At 42.8% G+C, this 20,721-nt stretch overlaps 2 protein-coding genes across 3 annotated transcripts; both read right to left on the bottom strand.

Moving 5' to 3' along the window:
- Positions 1-1,298: 1,298 nt before the first annotated feature.
- Positions 1,299-13,612, bottom strand: mettl21cb (methyltransferase 21C, AARS1 lysine b). Its single transcript, XM_056233018.1, has 5 exons — positions 13,516-13,612; positions 12,079-12,242; positions 2,123-2,240; positions 1,709-1,980; positions 1,299-1,589 (listed from the first exon to the last, which is right to left on the bottom strand). Exons 1-5 carry the CDS (start codon positions 13,610-13,612, stop codon positions 1,470-1,472), a joined length of 771 nt encoding a protein of 256 aa, XP_056088993.1. The 3' UTR covers positions 1,299-1,469.
- Positions 13,613-16,288: 2,676 nt separating this feature from the next.
- Positions 16,289-20,519, bottom strand: LOC130069242 (probable serine/threonine-protein kinase kinX). Of its 2 annotated transcripts, XR_008803744.1 has the most exons (5): positions 20,443-20,519; positions 18,792-18,857; positions 17,053-18,534; positions 16,825-16,864; positions 16,289-16,656 (listed from the first exon to the last, which is right to left on the bottom strand). XR_008803744.1 is itself a non-coding variant. In XM_056233004.1 (4 exons), exons 2-3 carry the CDS (start codon positions 18,826-18,828, stop codon positions 17,081-17,083), a joined length of 1,491 nt encoding a protein of 496 aa, XP_056088979.1. In that variant the 5' UTR covers positions 18,829-18,857; positions 20,443-20,519; the 3' UTR covers positions 16,289-16,656; positions 17,053-17,080. The 2 variants fall into 2 exon arrangements, 1 of the variants encoding a protein (XP_056088979.1); XM_056233004.1 differs by lacking the exon at positions 16,825-16,864.
- Positions 20,520-20,721: the final 202 nt, after the last annotated feature.

Genomic DNA, 20,721 nt, shown 5'->3' with positions numbered 1-20,721 from the left:
GAATAGAAAGCTCAGGAGAACAGCATTTATTTGGAATAGAAATCTTTAAAAAAAAAAAAAGAAATTGATTTGGAATAGAAAAAAACCCATATATGAATAAAAGTATCAATTTCTTTTAAACAAAGCCTGTTTCCAACTAATACAACAGATTACTTAATTTTAAATATCAGTTAAAATAAGAAATAGAAAATTGTAGGGCTGACTTCTAATAGTCGAGGATTCGACGATTCGATTCGGAGAGGTCTGATTCGACTATGAACCTCATAGTCGAATAGTAGGCAAGTGTTATGAGGGGTGTGACGTTATATAACCGTGAGACCGACGCTTATAGGTGAACACCGTCATTAGAACTCTATAACCGCCAAAACCGTGCTATTAAAATATTTTTTACAAACATTTTTTATCATAGAGAATGTTTAAATACTAATATCATCTTACGAGGGAAACGGAGGCGGAGTTAGTGGTGCGATCGGAGGCTGCTACTGCTGGAGATGATTCGGGAGAGGTCTGTGCACCTTTACCGATCAGAGCGCGCGCTGACACGGAGTAAAGCCTTGTTTATACTCGACGCGTCCGCACGAGCGCGAAGGTGCGGACGGCAAAAAAATGACGCGTTGGGTGCGCAAGCCCGGCAAGACCCCATTTCGCTTGGCTGTGTGCACAGCTTTTTTTGTAACAGCGCGCGCGACGCCGCATCCGAGGATGAACGACTTCAAGCTGAATCTGCCCGAGCATGTAGGCTATACGTCTCACCGCACCGGCACGCAGTTTGCGCGTCTAAATTGCAAAGTTCATTGCAAAGTTTTGTTGTTAAGGTTTTATTTACTGTGTGTGATTTATTTAAAACAAAGCACGTTCATTGCAACGTTTTTTTTTGTGTGTTAAGGATTCATTTAATGGAAAGCACATTCACTTCTAGTTGTCTTGCTGTTCATTTTAAATAAACTTAGAGCGAGTTGTCCTATAACAGACGAACAGTTATTCAACCGAACGTCTAGCTGCTATCTAAAAAAAAAAAAAAAAAAGGCTCGACTATCAGTCGACTATGGCAAAATCTAACGAATCAGATTCGACTATGGAAATCCTTAGTCGAAAACAGCCCTAGAAAATTGTGAGAAATGGTTGCTTTGAGACAAATTGACAATTATAAGTATGACTAAGCATAAAAAAAAAAAAAAAAAAAAAAAAAAAACATTTTTTAAACTAAAGTGAAAAGAAGCTTCCATAATTTTTACTAAACACATAAAATCATACATGTATCCACTTTTTTATCCACTTTTTTTGAGATGCATAATTGTAGGTTCAGCTGTCATTTATTGTAACTTCATAGATGGCCAACAGGTGGAGCACCTTCCATTCAATATTGGGGCTGCTGGACTCATTTCATGTATAATCTCTCAAGTCGAATACATTTCTTGCTACACATCATGTTGTCGGTTCTCTCTCTTCTCTTTCTCTCTCATTTGGGCTCACTTCCTTGCAGTGGCCTTGTAGATCCTTACCTCCTCTTGTGGGATCTCTTCCAGCAATGTAACGTTAAAAACATTTTTGAAGTTTTCAATGAAACGCAGGTCAGATTGGAATCTCACCTGTTGGAAATGAAACATCAAGAGCCAACAGGTCTTATAAAAGAGACTACATCAGACCCTTATAAATTTAACATGTTAGCTAAAATGAATGGCTAAATGAAAAACATACAGAGCCTGACCTTATTTGCCAACAGTACGGTGGTTCCTGGCTCGCAGAAGTACTGCATGGTGATCAGTAGATCTTCCAGAAAGTTGTGATGATAAACCACGTCTGTACACAGCACATAGTTGTAATGGTAGACAGAGCTGGGAAAGTTTCGTTTCACATCCTGACCCCAGGTCAGAGCCGCCACCTGAGGTGTGTACCTGCAGCGGCCCCGTGTGTTGCGCGAAAGGTTAAAGTTCAGATTTGGCAAGACATCGGGCAGATCTGTGGCTGTGACCCAGGCACCTTGATGTAAAACATTTTTTTAAAGAATTTAGTACATGGGAATAAATACGGTAGTCAAATAAGTAATTTAAAGTCAAATCAATTTGACCTTTCAACTTAAACAAAAAACAAAAAAATTGTAGGCTAGTTTACGTAGGCCTACCTAGAAAACTTGCCACTATGGACACCAGTCCTGTTCCCGCTCCAAGTTCCAGCACTGCTTTATCCAGCAGATCAACCTGTTCCTGGTTCTTCTCCAAATACCGACAGAGAGCCACAGCCTATGTGCACACACACAATCTGAGCAAATGCCTATGCCATAAAACTCATAAGGGCTTTTAACACTTGAAACAGTTATGAATAGGTCATTCTCAACCCTGGGTTATCTTGCTGGTATTTTGCATGGTACATTTCTAAACCCTGGGTTAAAGTCGGCATGAAACCGAAGTTGCAATCGTCTTTTCTTCCCTATTGTGATGTGTAGGCCTATTCAAGTGAAATGGCTTCTCAAACCAAACAATATATGGTGAGACATGATTTTGTCCATCAGGCAATCTCATTTGAGTGACAGGTTGTAGCCTATAAATTTTTTTTAAATAATGATGTGCACATAAATACTGCCATATTTCATAAAAAAGGAATGGTCAATTTTATAGTGACATTAAAGTTATTATTTGCATTTGCGGTGTCAGTGTCATTTATTGGATGAAAGCAGCACACAACTTGTTTACTATAGCATTACACATCCTCATATTATAGGCCTATTTTGCTGACTGCACTATCTAGTTTTACCTGAATGGACAAAAGTAAGAGTGAAACGGTCTTTTTTTGGGTGTGCCATGAATTTAAAACATGGCTGAGGCCTAAGGGGAGAACGATTGCTGCCATTTGATGCATAATTAATGTTTTACAATTAATTTATACAGTGAAATGTATATTTGACTGAATATTCAGAATGGTCTGCAAGCTGATAGCGTACTAGTGAATGGTTGTCAATGAATAGGACGCTACATTTTATTCAAAACGCAATATCTTCAGTGCATTTAGGCTTTAATATGATTTCCCCAAGAAGTAGGCAAGAATAAACATGATATCCTCCATGATTCCTATTCTTTTCGACAACAAAGCAATTGAATGCAACAAGCTCGTAATTACAACTTCCGAAGTGGGAAATAGACATTTTCCTATAGAACGTGAAGGCAGCATAAGCATCTACTTTTAACATTCTAAAGGTGTGCTCATATCATGTAGGAATTATCGTAAATTACGAGATTCCGACTTGTAAAAAGCATTCACGGCCTCATAGAACTCGTAATTACAATTTATAAGCTCAGAATTTTCTAAGAGCTCCGACTTGTTCCACGTGACCGCTGTACCACCTGACCACTGCATATTCATTTGGCATTTGAAAGTGTTCCCATAGAAATGCATAATTTCAAGTCTGACTGAGAATAGGCTTGTTTGAGATGCGCCTTGCCTCGCCTAAAATTTAGGTGAGAGGAGGAGCGAAAAAAGTGCAGGCAAGCCGGACAGTTCTCTCTTCTCGCAGTGGATCAGACACCTGTGAGATCAAAGGCATCGCGGGATTCACACTCGTGCGCAGTGTTGCCAATAAACTGGATGTAATTTAAGTTCTGTTGCTTTTTTTTATATGAAAATAAATATAATGAACGAGACACCCAAAGTAGCCTACTTGTTATTTAATTACATTCCAAATAGGCCAACGTGTTTATCAATAATCTTTTTCTTTAATACAGACATGTGTTTTTATATACAGGTCCTTCTCAAAAAATTAGCATATTGTGATAAAGTTCATTATTTTCCATAATGTAATGATAAAAATTAAACTTTCACATATTTTAGATTCATTGGACACCAACTGAAATATTTCAGGTCTTTTATTGTTTTAATACTGATGGTTTTGGCATACAGCTCATGAAAACCCAAAATTCCTGTCTCAAAAAATTAGCATATCATGAAAAGGGTCTCTAAACGAGCTATTAACCTAATCATCTGAATCAACTAAATAACTCAAAACACCTGCAAAAGATTCCTGAGGCTTTTAAAAACTCCCAGCCTGTTTCATTACTCAAAACCGCAATCATGGGTAAGACTGCCGACCTGACTGCTGTCCAGAAGGCCATCATTGACACCCTCAAGCAAGAGGGTAAGACAGAAAGAAATTTCTGAACAAATAGGCTGTTTCCAGAGTGCTGTATCAAGACACCTCAGTGGGAAGTCTGTGGGAAGGAAAAAGTGTGGCAAAAAACGCTGCACAACGAGAAGAGGTGACCGGACCCTGAGGAAGATTGTGGAGAAGGACCGATTCCAGACCTTGGGGGACCTGCGGAAGCAGTGGACTGAGTCTGGAGTAGAAACATCCAGAGCCACCGTGCACAGGCGTGTGCAGGAAATGGGCTACAGGTGCCGCATTCCCCAGGTCAAGCCACTTTTGAACCAGAAACAGCGGCAGAAGCGCCTGACCTGGGCTACAGAGAAGCAGCACTGGACTGTTGCTCAGTTTTGCATGTCATTCGGAAATCAAGGTGCCAGAGTCTGGAGGAAGACTGGTGAGAAGGAAATGCCAAAATGCCTGAAGTCCAGTGTCAAGTACCCACAGTCAGTGATGGTCTGGGGTGCCATGTCAGCTGCTGGTGTTGGTCCACTGTGTTTTATCAAGGGCAGGGTCAATGCAGCTAGCTATCAGGAGATTTTGGAGGACTTCATGCTTCCATCTGCTGAAAAGCTTTATGAAGATGAAGATTTCATTTTTCAGCACGACCTGGCACCTGCTCACAGTGCCAAAACCACTGGTAAATGGTTTACTGACCATGGTATTACTGTGCTCAATTGGCCTGCCAACTCTCCTGACCTGAACCCCATAGAGAATCTGTGGGATATTGTGAAGAGAAAGTTGAGAGACGCAAGACCCAACACTCTGGATGAGCTTAAGGCCGCTATCGAAGCATCCTGGGCCTCCATAACACCTCAGCAGTGCCACAGGCTGATTGCCTCCATGCCACGCCGCATTGAAGCAGTCATTTCTGCAAAAGGATTCCCGACCAAGTATTGACTATTGAGTGCATAACTGAACATAATTATTTGAAGGTTGACTTTTTTTTGTTTGTATTAAAAACACTTCTTTTATTGGTCGGATGAAATATGCTATTTTTTTGAGACAGGAATTTTGGGTTTTCATGAGCTGTATGCCAAAATCATCAGTATTAAAACAATAAAAGACCTGAAATATTTCAGTTGGTGTGCAATGAATCTAAAATATATGAAAGTTTAATTTTTATCACTACATTATGGAAAATAATGAACTTTATCACAATATGCTAATTTTTTGAGAATGACCTATATATGTATTTTTATGTAGGCTACTAAATTTTTTATATTTTTTAGTATACTCTCGCATACATTTCAGGCGAGGCAATTGGGCGCATCTCAAACAAGCCGTGTTTACGAGTTGAAAGGTCGCCTCCACTAAGTCGTAAGTAGCCTACGTGGTTTTTCTTTTAGCCCCAATCTTTATGAGGGGGCATCGGGCAACGTGGCGGAATACCACAATATTTGGTATTTAGCAGTGACCTGTCAAGCTTTTTTTTATTTACAACAAAATAAGCTAATTCCCTGCACAAAATACAATAGCATTGCAATATAACAATATATGTAATGATAAAGTTTACTGCGCCTTCATAAATTAATTAAAAACATTAAAAACCACAACACTCCTCATTGGTTTTCATTTAAAAGTATAGAGAGAGTTAAAAACTCAAGTTAATTAATTAATTAATCACACCGCCATCTTGCATGAATTGAATGCACCTGTCCTGACGTCGAAAATACGACTTCCCAACTTGTATAGACCTTATGCACCAGAGAAACGCCGACATCTTTAGAATATTGTCTTTGAACTTCCGTTTTTGCGGTCGCTCTGTATATTTCTATGGCATCGCTGTCCAGGAGTAATTAGCTGGTGAAGTGGATTTACTTATTGTAGAGTTAACAAAAGTTATCATGAGCATTGTAATGTTTATCATAAGCATTGTAAAGCATAGGCTATGTCTTAACAAATGTCGACCGGAATTTTTTTTACGAGCAGTTCATTCATACCTATGCAAGATCGCTGTGAAAATACAGACCGGAACGAGCGCAGCGCTGAAAAGGGGCGGGGCTACATAAGGTCTATAGCAGCTACGAACTTCCCAGAAGGACTTCAACGCACCAAAAGAAATGAATTCCCAGTCCGTCGAGAAGTCGAGGACGACAGGATGTGAACCGCTCCGATATAACGTCACTTGTTGTGGCAACGCAGCATAACACCGCATCGTTTCACACTGAACAAGTTTGTCACCTCAAAATGCTGGGTTAAAAGTTTCTGCAGGGCTTAAAAGCGGTGTTTAGAATGGCGATAAAAAGGGCAGTATCTTGGTATAAAAACAAGCCAATGGGTTACTGTCGTAACCCCGGTTCTCTGAAACATCGAGTGGAGAGATCCACCTATGGGAAGGGCATCCGTACCTGACCTCTGCAGAAGCATCCAATTGCACCAAGTCTGGCTAACAGACAGAAGCGTGCAGCCAATGCCAGGTGAGGCCACACCCCCTTACCTACGGGGATATCACAGCTGGGCGCGCTGCTATTCCTCAGTAAGTATATTCGCTTCTCGTGCGGCAAGCGGGGCAAAGCTGGTGGATCTCTCCACTTGATGTTTCAGAGAACCGGGGTTACGACAGTAACCTATTGTTCTCTTTCGTCATCTCGTTTCGAGATCCACCTATGGGAGAGACATGGACAGCTCCCCGATTGCCCAATACACTCACAGTGAGGTTCTGAAGGCCAGAGAAGGACGGTCACCTCAGAGAGGCGGTGCCTGACACGTCCCACAAACATGACCCTGCAAGTTCTCCGCCACGCTAACTGCTGTGGACAAGCAGGGCATGAAACATGCATGAGACACATACATGATAATGGCCCCCGCACCACCAATGCACATAGCTAAACCCAAGAAGGAATGCGAATGCTTGGTGACAGGAATGAACATGGCCAGCTGGCCCATTCACTCCTCGTTGGTTAACCAAACGGGGCTGTGGGAAAGGGCTAAGAGGACCCTACCCCTAGGACCGAGTGTGCCACCGAAGTTCTGGTGACATCCAACCGGTAGTAACGCTCAAAGGTATGAGGAGAGGCCCAGCTGGCCGCGGAGCAGATGTCCTGCAGTGGCACTCCCCTGAACAAAGCCCAAGAGGCGGCTAAGCCCCTTGTGGAATGAGCTCTGATGCCCCTTGGGGCTGCACTCCCTTTGCTTCCTAAGCCATAGTATAGCGTCCACAAGCCAATGTGAGAGGCATTGCTTTGAAATGGGACTCCCCTTGTGCAGGGGAGCCCTTGAAACAAAGAGCTGGTCGCTCTTGCGGAAAGCACTGGTCCTGGTCATTATGCTTGCAGAGCACGGACGGGACACAGAGCATTCAGCCCCTGATCCTCCGGGGAGGCAAAGGGTGGAGGGTGAAAAGCGGATAGCTCCAAAACCTCCGACGTGAACGCAGGGAAGCATTTCGGCATGAAGGCCGGGTTAGGCTTAAGGAAAACCTTATCTCCACTTAGGGAGAATTTGGCGCACGAGGGGTGAACCGAGAGTGCATGTAGCTCACTGACCCGTTTAGCAGATGCCAAGGCCGAGAGCAAAGCTGTCTTGAGGGACAGCAGCTTAAGGGAAATACTCCCCAGAGGCTCAAAAGGATACAGAGACCGTGCTTCCAGCACCATGGAGAGGTCCCACTCTGGGACAGATTCAACAGATCTCCTGATGACCAGCAAAGAGCGGCGTGCACCCTCCATAAATCTGCGGGTTAGAGGGTGCTGCCTGACGGTGGAGCCCCAAAACCCACATGACAGGCTGAAATCGCAGCCAGGTAGACCTTAATAGTGGAAAAGGACCTGCCTCTTTCCATGAGGTCTTGCAGGAAACACAAAATATCAGGCACCGAGCACTGATAAGATGTGAAACCACGCCCATCATACCACCCTTCGAACACTTGCCACTTACAGCCATATAGGGATCGCGTGGAAACGGCCCTAGCCTTCACACGCGGCGGGAGCCCCAGTGCATTTTGGTTCGTCCTCTCACGGGCCAGGCCCAGAGAGCCACCCTGTCCGGGTGGGGGTGGTAAATCTCCCCGTTGGCTTGGGACAGTATGTCCGTGCGAGGGGGGAGGCGCCATGGCTCGGCGTATAACAGAGGGATTATCTCTGCCAGCCATGGGGCTTTGGGCCACCTGGGTGCTATCAGAATGAGAGACAGGCCGTGCTCTCTCACCCTGGCCAGTGTGAAAATTATCAGGCACAGGGGAGGAAAAGCATACAACAGCACTTTGGGCCATGGGTGGGCCAGTGCGTCTGCCCCGAGGGGCGCGTCCATGTCCTTTAGCGAGAAGAACATAGGACAATGGTGAGTTTCGCGCGAGGCGAAAAGATCTACGGCTGCCTGTCCAATCTCATCCATAACCTCTCCACTATCTGCGGGTGAAGACGCCAATCCCCGTGGATTGGGTTTCCCCTCGATAGCAGATCCGCGCCTCTGTTCCGAATGCCCGGGACATGAGTCACGCGTAATGACAGAAAAACCTGTCTGCTCCACACCAAAAGCCTGTAAGCTAGAGCGTGGAGTTTCGACGAGCGCATGCCACCCTGACGGTTGATATAAGCCACTACCGTGGTATTATCGCACCGTACTAGAACAGGATGTCCCTGCAGGCAAGGCAGAAAATGATTCAGAGCTTTCCAAATAGTAAAAGCTCTAAATAGTTAATGTGCGCTGAACGTAGTCTGCTCAGCCACAGACCGTTCACCGTTCTGCCTTCCTGGGTGGTTCCCCAGCCTGTTAAGGACGCATCTGTCGTCAAAACTTTTCGCATCGTACCGTCCCGAGGGGGGGTTCCCCGTGCGTAAAAGTTCTCGCTCTCCCAATGGCGCAAGGCCGCCGAGCAGGCACGCGTCATCGTTACCGAGCGGCAGAGATCGCAAATCGGGCTGAAATGAAGTGTACAAAACCCATTTCGTGAACGTTCTCATTCTCAGGAGACCAATGGCACAACTTGGATAGATGAAGCCATGAGATCCTGCAGCCTGAGGCATGTGCGATATTGTACTCTCGCCCCTTCACTGAACTGAGACAGACAGTCCATCAGCGAGCGAACGCGCTCTTGAGAGAGACGCGCTCGCATGGAGACTGAGTTCAATTCCAAGCCCAGGAAAATGACATTCTGACTGGGAGTCAGATTGTTTTCGCTCGCATTCACCTTGAACCCGAGGGATGTGATGTGCGCGAGCACCCGGCCGGTGTCCAGCGACACCATCTCCTTTGATTTGGCTATGATGAGCCAGTAAGTCAGAATTCTCAGCCCTGATAGTCTCAGGGGCGCCACGCCCACCTCCGCACACAGACAGAAAGTTCGGGGACTCAAATTGCGCCCGAACGGAAGAACTGTGAATTCGTAACAAACGCCTTGGTAGGCGAAACGAAGATATTTCCTGTGTGGAGGGTAGATGCTTATGTGAAAGAAAGCATCTTTCAGATCGACTGATGTGAACCAGTCGTTCTGCTTTATGGCACAGGCGAGAGAGGCTTGTGTCACATTCTGAAATTGAATTTCCTCAAATGTTTGTTCAACACTCGAAGGTCCAATATAGGGCGGGGGGGCGCCACGCCTTTTGGAACATGAAAATACCAGGAATAAAAACCATGGTTTATCAGATTGGGTGGCACCATCTGAATCGCTCCCTTGTTAGGAGGGAGGAAATTTCCTCTTTCAGAATGTGTGAGGCGTTTTCTTCTGTGTGAGAAGAGAGAACGCCGTTGAAATGCGGAGGTTTTATTGCAAACTGCAGCTTGTAACCCTGGGTTACAGTACGCAAAAACCCACTCGGGCGCTGAAACGGCTTGCCAAGCCGCTTTGTGACTCGCGAGCGCCCCCGCTCGGGCCGGAGCGGAGCTGTATGGGCCCAGCTGGTTCATTTGTGATGCAAAGGCGCCATCTAGTGGGAACACTAGAGGCGACATGCAGAGGTTTGGAGGGATTTCATCTCTCTGCAGTGAGAAGTTTTCTTTGCGGAGAGAGGTCTTCTCTCCAAAACGAATTCATTTGATTCGTAGCTTTGTGTGTTTTGTGTTGGGCAAACACTGGGGCCGAAGCCTTTATTGACAGAGTGAGGGAAACATAGTGTGGTGTCCACTGTGCTGAACTTTCCTTCACAAGGTGCCCCCAAAAGTGGGAAAAACACATATCTCCTGAACACATGAACTGGGCAGTCTCAAGTGCAGGCAGAAAAATAATATCCGCGGAGAGAGATACTCTCTCTGTAACGGATTTATTTAATGCGTTTTTTTTTTTTTTTTTTTTAAGTGTTATTTAGTTATGTGTGTGTTTTGTGTTGGGGAACACAGGGGCCTTACACACACAACGTCCACTAAAAACACATCGGCTGGACAGCCGCAACTGAGCTGTGTGAGCCCAGTTGGTTGATTTATGAGGCAATGACGACCTCTTGTGGACGGACTCAGGGCGACATGCATGGGATCAGAGAGATTTGCTCTCTATGTTGCCGCTGGCAGATATATAAATCTGCACGAATTCATTTGATTCGTTTATTAAATGTGTTGTTTAGTAATGTGTGTGTTTTGTGTTGGGAAACACTGGGGCCGAAGCCTTTAATAACTGGGTGAGGGGAACCAAGTGCGTGCGGTGTGGTAACACTGCTATGTACTTTTCCTCACGACAGCCCCCTCCCCCGTAACTTGTTGTTGTGGGGGGGAGGGGGACACACACACACAACGTCCACTAACATACGGGCTGGGCAGCCACGAGAGGGGATTAACCGACCGTAGGTGGGAGACCCTGTTAGTTAACGTTACTCCCAATGGTCGAACAACAGGCAGGCCGCTTGCGTTCGGGACCGCCTTCCTAGGAAGGCATAAATTGAAAACCTCAACACGTAATCGTAACAAATCAAGGCCCGTGAGACCGTGTTAACAGTCTAGCGGGAGGCTCCAGCCGTTCAGACTGGGCGGTGGTCCCAGCGTTTACCCGTCGTACATATTCCTATCCTGGTCGGTGGCGCTCTGTGGAGCTGGCCACACAATGTTGAGACGAACGGCCGCTCGCTCACAAACTTCCAGGAGGATGGACGGAGGCAAAGCCGCGTGAACGCTAGCCTAGGGAACGCTAAAAGGACCGCGTCATCCCCGTCGCCGGAACCGACCGGTTCGTCAACGAGAGTGAGGTTTTCCCACGAAGATGTCCTCTTCAGGGAATGCGGATTGGGCTGATGTCAGCTCAAATATTTTAGAGAGGTGGCGCTCCGGGAGTCCCCCGGTAGCGCGTCATCATCACCGTGTCTCTCCTCCGAGTCAGAAAGGCCGAGCACGGCGCGCTGTGTCGTGCAACTAAAAGCCGGCTTAGTAAAAGCTACATGGGCAGCAATTACAATGACCGCAATTCCCCGGGTTCTCCAAAGCTTGAGCGTGTTAAGCCCAAGCAGACCGCGCAGAACGAGAGGGTCCTTATAGCGGCGATGAGAGCACCACACGCGGCCGGGCAGGCTCGTCGTGATAGGCTGTTCCCCGGGGGAAGCGGCTGTTTAGACGGTCACATAGCCATGGGTGGGCCAGCGGTGAAGAACTCGGAAAAATCCGTGGCGGGCAGCCATGTAAAGGAGGAGCAGGTGAAGGACAGCGAGAGCTCGGGCGGCTCCGGATGCAAAAAACACAGCGGATAGGCTGAAGAAACGACTGTCACTCACGTCTGGCGGAGGCTGATCTGGCAATATGTCCTCCTGAAGACTCGAAAGTGAGCAGCGTAACGTTAATCCAACCGAACTGTGTCAATGCAGAGATCGCGAGAAGCGAATGTCAACTGAGGAATAGCAGCGCGCCCAGCTGTGATATGCCCGTAGGTAAGGGGGTGTGGCCTCACCTGGCATTGGCTGCGCGCTTCTGTCTGTTAGCCAGACTTGGTGCAATTGGATGCTTCTGCAGAGGTCAGGTACGGATGCCCTTCCCATAGGTGGATCTCGAAACGAGATGATGAAAGAGAACCTGATAATGTCCGTTCTTACGCCTGGCCAGATGACGGCGCCAAAAGAGTCGAGCGATTCTCGGATGCTGATCTCCTGCCCGGTGAAGGAAAAGGTCTCGTTGCCAAGGGAGTAGAAGACACTGGGCTCCCAGCCATTGCGCCTGTTCAGTGCCTCCTTCTGCATGTCTTTGCCCTCCAGATCCTCTGAAAAGAGCACCAGTAAAATGTGTCAGTGCAATCGTTCATTTGTGTGATCTAATTTGTACGTTTTTGTACAATTTGCAAATGCCCCACTGACGTTTAGGTTCATGTTTACGTTTTTTATTTTTTTTTTATTGGACATTTCTGTGAGAATCACATATCAGACGAATTCCTACGAAATCACCAAATTGTAAAATAGTTAGGCTACGTTTTCTCATGAGATCGGGTTACAAGTAGCCTATTTGCGGTGAAGTCGAGTTTTAAGTGTTTTGTCATGAGTGCAAGACAAGTCTCAGATCTACAAATCCTGTTGGGTAGTAAGATTGTTGTTGTTATTTTTATCTAAAAAATGCATTACATAATGCATTTTTATTCACTGATTTTTGGATCCCACTGTCATATTTCTCACATATCTCAATTAGGGCTGTTTTCGACTAAGGATTTTCATAGTCAAATCTGATTCGTTAGATTTGGCCGTAGTCGACTGATAGTCGAACCTTTTTTTTTTTTTTTTTTAGATAGCAGCTATACGTTCGGTTGAATAACTGTTCGTCTGTTATAGGACAACTCGCTCTACGTTTATTTAAAATGAACAGCAAGACATCTAGAAGTGAATGTGCTTTCCATTAAATGAATGCTTAACACAAAAAAAACTTTGCAATGAACTTTGCAATTTAGACGCGCAAACTGTGTGCCGGTGCGGTGAGACGTAGCCTACATGCTCGGGCAGATTCGGCTTGAAGTCGTTCATCCTCGGATGCGGCGTCGCGCGCTGTTACAAAAAAAGCTGTGCACACAGCCAAGCGAAATGGGGTCTTGCGCACCCAACACGTCATTTTTTTGCCGTCCGCACCTTCGCGCTCGTGCGGACGCGTCGATTATAAACAAGGCTTTACTCCGTGTCAGCGCGCGCTCTGATCGGTAAAGGGGCACAGACCTCTCCCGAATCATCTCCAGCAGTAGCAGCCTCCGATCGCACCACTAACTCCGCCTCCGTTTCCCTCGTAAGATGAAATTAGTATTTAAACATTCTCTATGATAAAAAATGTTTGTAAAAAAATATTTTAATAGCACGGTTTTGGCGGTTATAGAGTTCTAATGACGGTGTTCAACTATAACCGTCGGTCTCACGGTTATATAATAACGTCACACCCCTCATAACACTTGCCTACTATTCGACTATGAGGTTCATAGTCGAATCAGACCTCTCCGAATCGAATCGTCGAATCCTCGACTATTAGAAGTCAGCCCTAATCTCAATTCTCTACTTATTTACCTTCCTCTGGGTTGTTTGATGGTGGTTTTTCAGGGACTGGTTGCTCCGCGATTCCTTTTTTCTGCACATTTAGACCTGTCCTTCCATCTGTCTCCATTACGGAATCAAGTCCAAATGTCTTCGCGCTCAGTACTGCTATCATGTTGGAAGAATCACATTTTTAATTCTCAATCAAATTCTCAATAAAACTTTATTTTCAGCTAACTTCATTACCAGCTAAATGCTTGGACTCCAAGCCTTTCTCCAGTGCTTCCATAAACTTCTCAGATGCATTTTTTTGGAGTAGTTATTGAATTGAATAGCACAGCACCCAAAACAAATCAAAATTCGATTGGAAATAAATGTAACCCTAAACTATATCAGTAACAAACAGCAATCAAAATGAAATCACACTTACATACTGTCACAAACACTTAGAAACACAAAAAACAGACCTGATGCTTGACAGTTGACATCCTCAGGGCAAATATAAAGAAGCAGCATGGAAGCACTATTTAGATGTGCAGTTAAGAGAGAGAGAGAGAGAGTTGCATGTTGTCTCAAAGCCATTTAATTCCACAGCTCTGAGTACAATCCTCTCCTCAGGGATCACTGATCCCTCTCACTGGTTCCAGAGTTTGCGGAAACACAGAGATGTAGACAGATGGGGGAAAGATGGCTGTAGGTATTCGTGTTTGTCCTCGTGTTGGATTTCGTTGGGAGCCAGTTTCTTTTAAATATCTATCTTATGATCCATGAAGGCATATCCCTTTACTAGGCTCTGGTAGATATACTGCAGCCTGTGGGATCTTGGAAGCTGAAACTGGGGTCTAATAACCTGCAGCCTATAGCCCAAATGGTATATTAAGGATGATGAACATTTTACTGTCTGAAAGAGTAGGATGACCTAACTGTCAGTTTTAATAGCTGGGATGGAATCAGAATTCAAAATAACCTGAGACTGGACAGAGAAAATGTAAAGTATTCACAATGTTCAATAAAAGAGTTAAAAAGAATGCACATCTGAATTGTCTTCAACAGGTGCAGCAGGATCAAAATGAAAGATATGAAAGTAAATGAGGAAAATTCGCACACTGTTTAACTTTTCCCTTTATTTGTAATATAAAACAGCAATGTTTTGAATGTGATAATATCAAGTGGTTAACTCAGCATTGTTGTATCAGTGTTGAAACATCTGTACCATCTGAAGCAAATACTTAATTTGTTTAAAGGTAAAATTACTGTACTTAGAGCATGCACATATTTGGCTATAAGACCAGGTGAGTCTTCATTTCTGACTGAAATGGCTGGAGTGCATGGTTTTGCTTTAGTCACTGCAAATCCTTCACATGACATCCAGTAGCGAAAACACAGCTGCTGCTGAGGTAAAATGGAAAACTGACTCAGCCACGAAGAACAATGTATTGTGCATGCCAAAGTAAACTTTAACCCCTTATCCCGGAGTGCATGTCGGACAAAGTGAGAGAGAGGGCGTTAATCTTTAGATATTCTGATAATAATATCTATAATGATGAACCATTCTGGACAATCTTTGGCTTTAAAGATTCTAGATCATCGCAGCACCTGATCGTCAGCATCCACGGTGTGGCCATTAAAACCAAACACTCGCAAGGTACCTCAAAGGGATTCATTCTTCCAAAAACAGAAGTTTAATGCATAATCCTTAAGTGGTGGGAACTAAGCATGTAAGTTCATTTTTAAAGGTGATGTGTGTAATTTTCTTGTTAGAATTGTTACAATTTTAGTAAGGTATTCCTAGTTTTCTGTAAATACTGTGGCTCTGTGGTGCAACACACCAACCCGATCACAAAAGTGATGTCCGGAGGGGATATTTGTTTTTAATGACCCTACAAGTTTGATTAAATCATCAAAATATGAGGAAAATAAATATATGCATAAAGTACAAGGCAAACTACAGCTACAGGTTTTATTTTACAATGCAAAAAGTGCATAGAAAAACAAAAAGCTCACAGGAAAAAGCATACATTGAGTACAACATAATCAGTTACTAATATGTTATTATTGGTTATCTCTTGTTTTTGCATGTGTTCATAATTTCTATGTATGACAACCTGCATGGCCAAAAAATGTGTCCGCACAATTTTGCATGTTTCATTGCTTTCACAAATAAAACAATTAACTCCAAGCACAACTAGACAATAATGCTTACAAATAAATGTTTAATATTTGAATAAAGGGTGATGTAATTTTTTCTAGGCCAGACATCACATTTATTCACTACTGTGTGTGTGTTTGTGTGTATAACATGAAACATTTTTTCATGACCCAGCTGTCAATAACCACTGATTTAAGTCTTCTCTATTCACTATTTTTATTTATTTATTTATTTTAATGTAAAGTCAAGTTATTTTGCAAGTCTGTTTGGTGTTGCAGTGGCACAGAAATTACACTCTTCACCTTTAGAACTTCATGCAAAGTTTCCACATTTTTAACATTATTATTGTCCCAGGGTCCCCCACTGGCTTCACAACAAATGCATCTGTCAGACCAAGTGGCTCTCTCTTTATCCCATAGATGATGCATAGAAACATGGGAATCCTGGCATTCCTGGGCAGATGATGGGATGGAAAACAGCCTGCATGGTAGGCTCATGGTGATGAGAGCTATTAGCGTACAAGCGCCTTGCTAAAGCCTCTGTGAAGCTTTAGCGAAAAGCTCTGTGAGGATTTAACATGGAGTGTCCTTTCAGTTAACAGCTAAATGAGTCAACTATTGCCATGAAAATTACAGCAATAAAATATAATAAAAGACCATAATAAAAGTCCATTTTATTTAATACCTTTTTACAATAGCAAGTAAACAACGAAATTACTTATATACAAGACAATACAATATTAACAAATGAATCAGTTGTGGCGTATAAAAATGTATGTTGTTTATTATTATTATTTTTTGTAAACCATGGCAAATTTAACAAAACAATTTGATTACGGCATAGCCCTTTTAAATTACTTTTTAAAAATTGCAATAATAATAATAAATATTATTATTATTATTTACATTTTCTTCATAAAAGTCATTGTAAAGCAGGTTAGGTTAACCTCCAGGCTGTCTAAAGTGGACAGGAACAGACGAACGGTTTGAGGATTTTGCATGGTACATCATTGAACACCAGATCACCTGAAAAGAAAAAACAAAGCTTTGTTGAACTAATAAAACAGATCATAAAAATAAATAAAGCATCTCTATAAGAGATGTATAAATTAAATTAAACCCTTGGATTATCTTTGTGACAAGAGCAACACATCTTTTTATTTTTGTTAATTGTAGTTTGGCGGCAACACTTACTCAGTATCTCTACACAATTCTCCTCCACAAGTCCACCTCCCTGTGGACATATCACCACATTACAATCATCATTCAATAAAGCCTCTAAGTTTACATTACACTTTACACCGGCTTGGTGAAGGCAACTGTCAACAGTGACTGTGAACACTGCAGTATTGAAAGCATTTGGGCAAATATGCTATTATCAGACATGTTTTGTACCAGTCAAAATCATCTGAGGTGGCTTACCAGTCTGTAATGTCAGTCTTCGTTCCCTTCATGGTTCCATTACTTCTTCCGGATCATCATCCACGATATAGTCACCCTCGAGTGTAGGCTCCTCTAATAAATTTTCCTCTTTTTCAGATTCCACCTTCATATCCATCTCAGCTACAGACTCTAACTCTTCTACAGGTTCCTCTGGTTCCTCTACAGGTTCCTCTACAGGTTCCTCCACAGGTTCCTCCACAGGTACGTTGTTTCTGTTCATCTGAATGGCAACTATTTCCGGCATAGACTCTAGTTCTGTCTCTGGTGTCTCTTCATTTATATAATCTGCCACTAGCACAGGTTCCTCCACTATCACTGAATTATCTTCTGTTTCTCTGTGTTCCTCTATTGTCTCTGGCTCCAGCACCTCTGCAACAGGTTCATCCTGCATCAGAGGACCTTGTTCTGCTTCAGTAAGATCATCTTCCTCTATCACAGGTTCCTCCATTCTCACTGACATCTCTTCCCTGTATTCCTCCATTGTCTCTGGGTCCAGCACGACATCTGCAATAGGTTCATCCTGCATCAGAGGACCTTGTTCTGCTTCAGTCAGATCATCTTCCTCTATTACAGGTTCCTCCATTCTCACTGACATCTCTTCTCTGTATTCCTCCATTGTCTCTGGGTCCAGCACGACATCTGCAATAGGTTCATCCTGCATCAGAGGACCTTGTTCTGCTTCAGTCAGATCATCTTCCTCTGTCAGAGGTTCCTCCATTCTCACTGACATCTCTTGTTCTTCTATTGTCTCTGGGTCCAGCACATCTGCGATAGGTTCATCCTGCATCAGAGGACCTTGTTCTGCTTCAGTCAGATCATCTTCCTCTATTACAGGTTCCTCCATTCTCACTGACATCTCTTCTCTGTATTCCTCCATTGTCTCTGGGTCCAGCACATCTGCGACAGGTTCATCCTGCATTAGAGGACCTTGTTCTGCTTCAGTCAGATCATCTTCCTCTATCACAGGTTCCTCCACTCTCACTGACGTCTCTTCTCTGTGTTCCCCCATGGTCTCTGGGTCCAGCACGACATCTGCAACAGGTTCATCCTGCATTAGAGGACCTTGTTCTGCTTCAGTCAGATCATCTTCCTCTATCACAGGTTCCTCCACTCTCACTGACGTCTCTTCTCTGTGTTCCCCCATGGTCTCTGGGTCCAGCACGACATCTGCAACAGGTTCATCCTGCATTAGAGGACCTTGTTCTGCTTCAGTCAGATCATCTTCCTCTATCACAGGTTCCTCCACTCTCACTGACGTCTCTTCTATGTGTTCCTCTATTGTCTCTGGCTTCAGCACATCTGCAACAGGTTCATCCTGCTTCAAAGGACCTTGTTCTGCTTCTGTGTGCTGTACTATTGGTTCTTTTTTAACCACTGGCAAAACATCCTCCTTGACCACATGATCAAAAGGCAAATCTTTAAACGGCAGCGTTTTATCCTGAACTGGTGGACTGGCTGAAGCTACAGAGTTGTAATAAGAAAGTAATAATGTTAATCAATCTAGCAATCAAATATAGTTATTCACCTCTTTTAGGATTTATTTAACATTTAGCTTGTTAGATATTCTAAGCTGTCAGCAATTATGACTACTTCAACAACAACAACAAAAATCTAAACACAGTGTTTACTGAAATAGGACAAACTGTTAATTATTAAACTAACACAGTTAATATTAACTGTATATTTGAATGATGGTATAACTGGAGCACAAATCATACCTGTTAAGGTGAGAACCAGCAAAAGTAATTTTCTCATCTTGCCAAAAATCTCCAAAGAGTTGCTTTCTGAAAGAGAAAATTTAATAATATTAAAACCAATGTAAACCAACCAGTTATTTTAGTTTTCACTAAATAAAGTAAGACTAGAATTCATAAAATTATTATTCATTTAACAGGATTCGACTACACTGAGAGAAACGTTATTAAATGAACGATTTAATTAAAGGTACACTATGTAACTTTTGTCCCTCTAGCAGTGAAAAAAACAAAACTGAACATTGTTTTGGTTGTGCTTCGGCTCTGCGTGACTGTGCGGATGAATAAGGTTATTTTTTATAACTAGAGAGAGAGAGAGATTATCCTACTACTCATAAATCATTCACTAAAAGGCTATAACCAGTTCAGAAAGGATATCAAGCTGAAGATTGGCTACCCATTAATAGACTGGTATAGCATTGAAAACAACATCCAACACAGCTCTACAACAACCTATAATGAAATGACCCTTCACAAAAGATAATGCTTTACAATGAAGTCTGTTAGAGAGCTACATATAGCAATTTATCTGTTTAATAAAATACCTCACTTGCCTGTTGAGTAAAAAAACATCATCTCCGCGTCGCTTTTACAACATTTCAAATTCCTTATCGCTATCTCTAAAAAGCCAAGCCAATGCACACATTTAAATTCATGAGAATAAACAGACGGAAAGCGAGCCGGTACTGAGCTTGTCTGAGTTTATTATAAAATGTAAGACAAAAATAATGTTTTCGGACATGAAGTATAGATGTTATCTTTTTTTTTGGCTGTAAATTAATCACTAACACTAAACTGCCAACAATCTAAGCCACCGGGAGGCCGCAAACGGCTGTCATTCACTGTATTGCATGAATAAAAAGCCAGTTAATCTAAAGATTTGTAATAAAAAGTATTTTTCCAAAATTAAGTTTTAATAGTATTTTCGTTCAGGGACCGTGGGGGCGGGAAAATGTGTGACGTAGCATGCGCTCTTAGACCGTCTCATTCTAGCGTTTAATTGCTGAAGAGGACACTATAGCCTACAAGCCTCAGAAGGACTGAACTATAGGACGCAGTCTCGGTAGGATGCAGCCTTCCGTTTGAGAAACACCCAATGTAGCCGGAGCAACTTTTCTCCATTTACGGACATAAGATACGCAATTTCCCTTGAAAACCATCTCTCTTAAGGTCTAAAATATAATAATAGGCTCATAATAAATCAAGGTAAGACAAAAACATGTTTTGGAAGAAGGACTGATGATGTATTGACTGATTATTTAAATTTTGTTAATTTTGAATAAAAATGTTACACAGTGTACTTTTAAGTTAACATCACTGAATCAACCAAAATACACCAAGTTACGCCAAACACATTTAAGGGGTTAGATCAGGACAACATTGCAGATTAACACCCTTTGTTTGAAACAAAATCAAACAATTATTTTCAAACTAAATCACTGCAAAAGTATGAAAGAAAGAAAGAAAGAAAGAAAGAAAGAAAGAAAGAAAGAAAGAAAGAAAGAAAGAAAGAAAGAAAGAAAGAAAGAAAGAAAGAAAGAAAGAAAGAAAGAAAGAAAGAAAGAAAGAAAGAAAAAGTTTTTCTTCAGAAAGATGTACAGGTGGTTATTCTTACCTGTGTTGATTCTGCTGGTCTGTATTGACTCTTCACTTGTGTTTTTCTCAGTGCTGTGGGATCAAATCAGTGCGTCTTATAAAATACATTATTTACAACCCTTTTTTAACCTTTGTCTTGTCACGTTTCTGCGAGTACAATAGCTTTTGCCATCACATGCTTCAACACGTTTTATGTTTATCTAAATAACATCTCATTATATTTCATTATTGTTTGCTTTTCTTGCTTTTAAGGTCAGAGTACCAGATCACTTCCTTATGAGATATACAAAGTTTATAG

The sequence above is a fragment of the Rhinichthys klamathensis genome, unplaced genomic scaffold, assembly GCF_029890125.1.
Source record: "Rhinichthys klamathensis goyatoka isolate OS25496 unplaced genomic scaffold, OSU_Roscu_1.1 h1tg000358l_1, whole genome shotgun sequence".
Taxonomy (NCBI): Eukaryota; Metazoa; Chordata; class Actinopteri; order Cypriniformes; family Leuciscidae; genus Rhinichthys; species Rhinichthys klamathensis.
The sequence above is the reverse complement of the archived record's forward strand: the minus strand, read 5'-3'. Positions and strand labels throughout refer to the sequence as shown.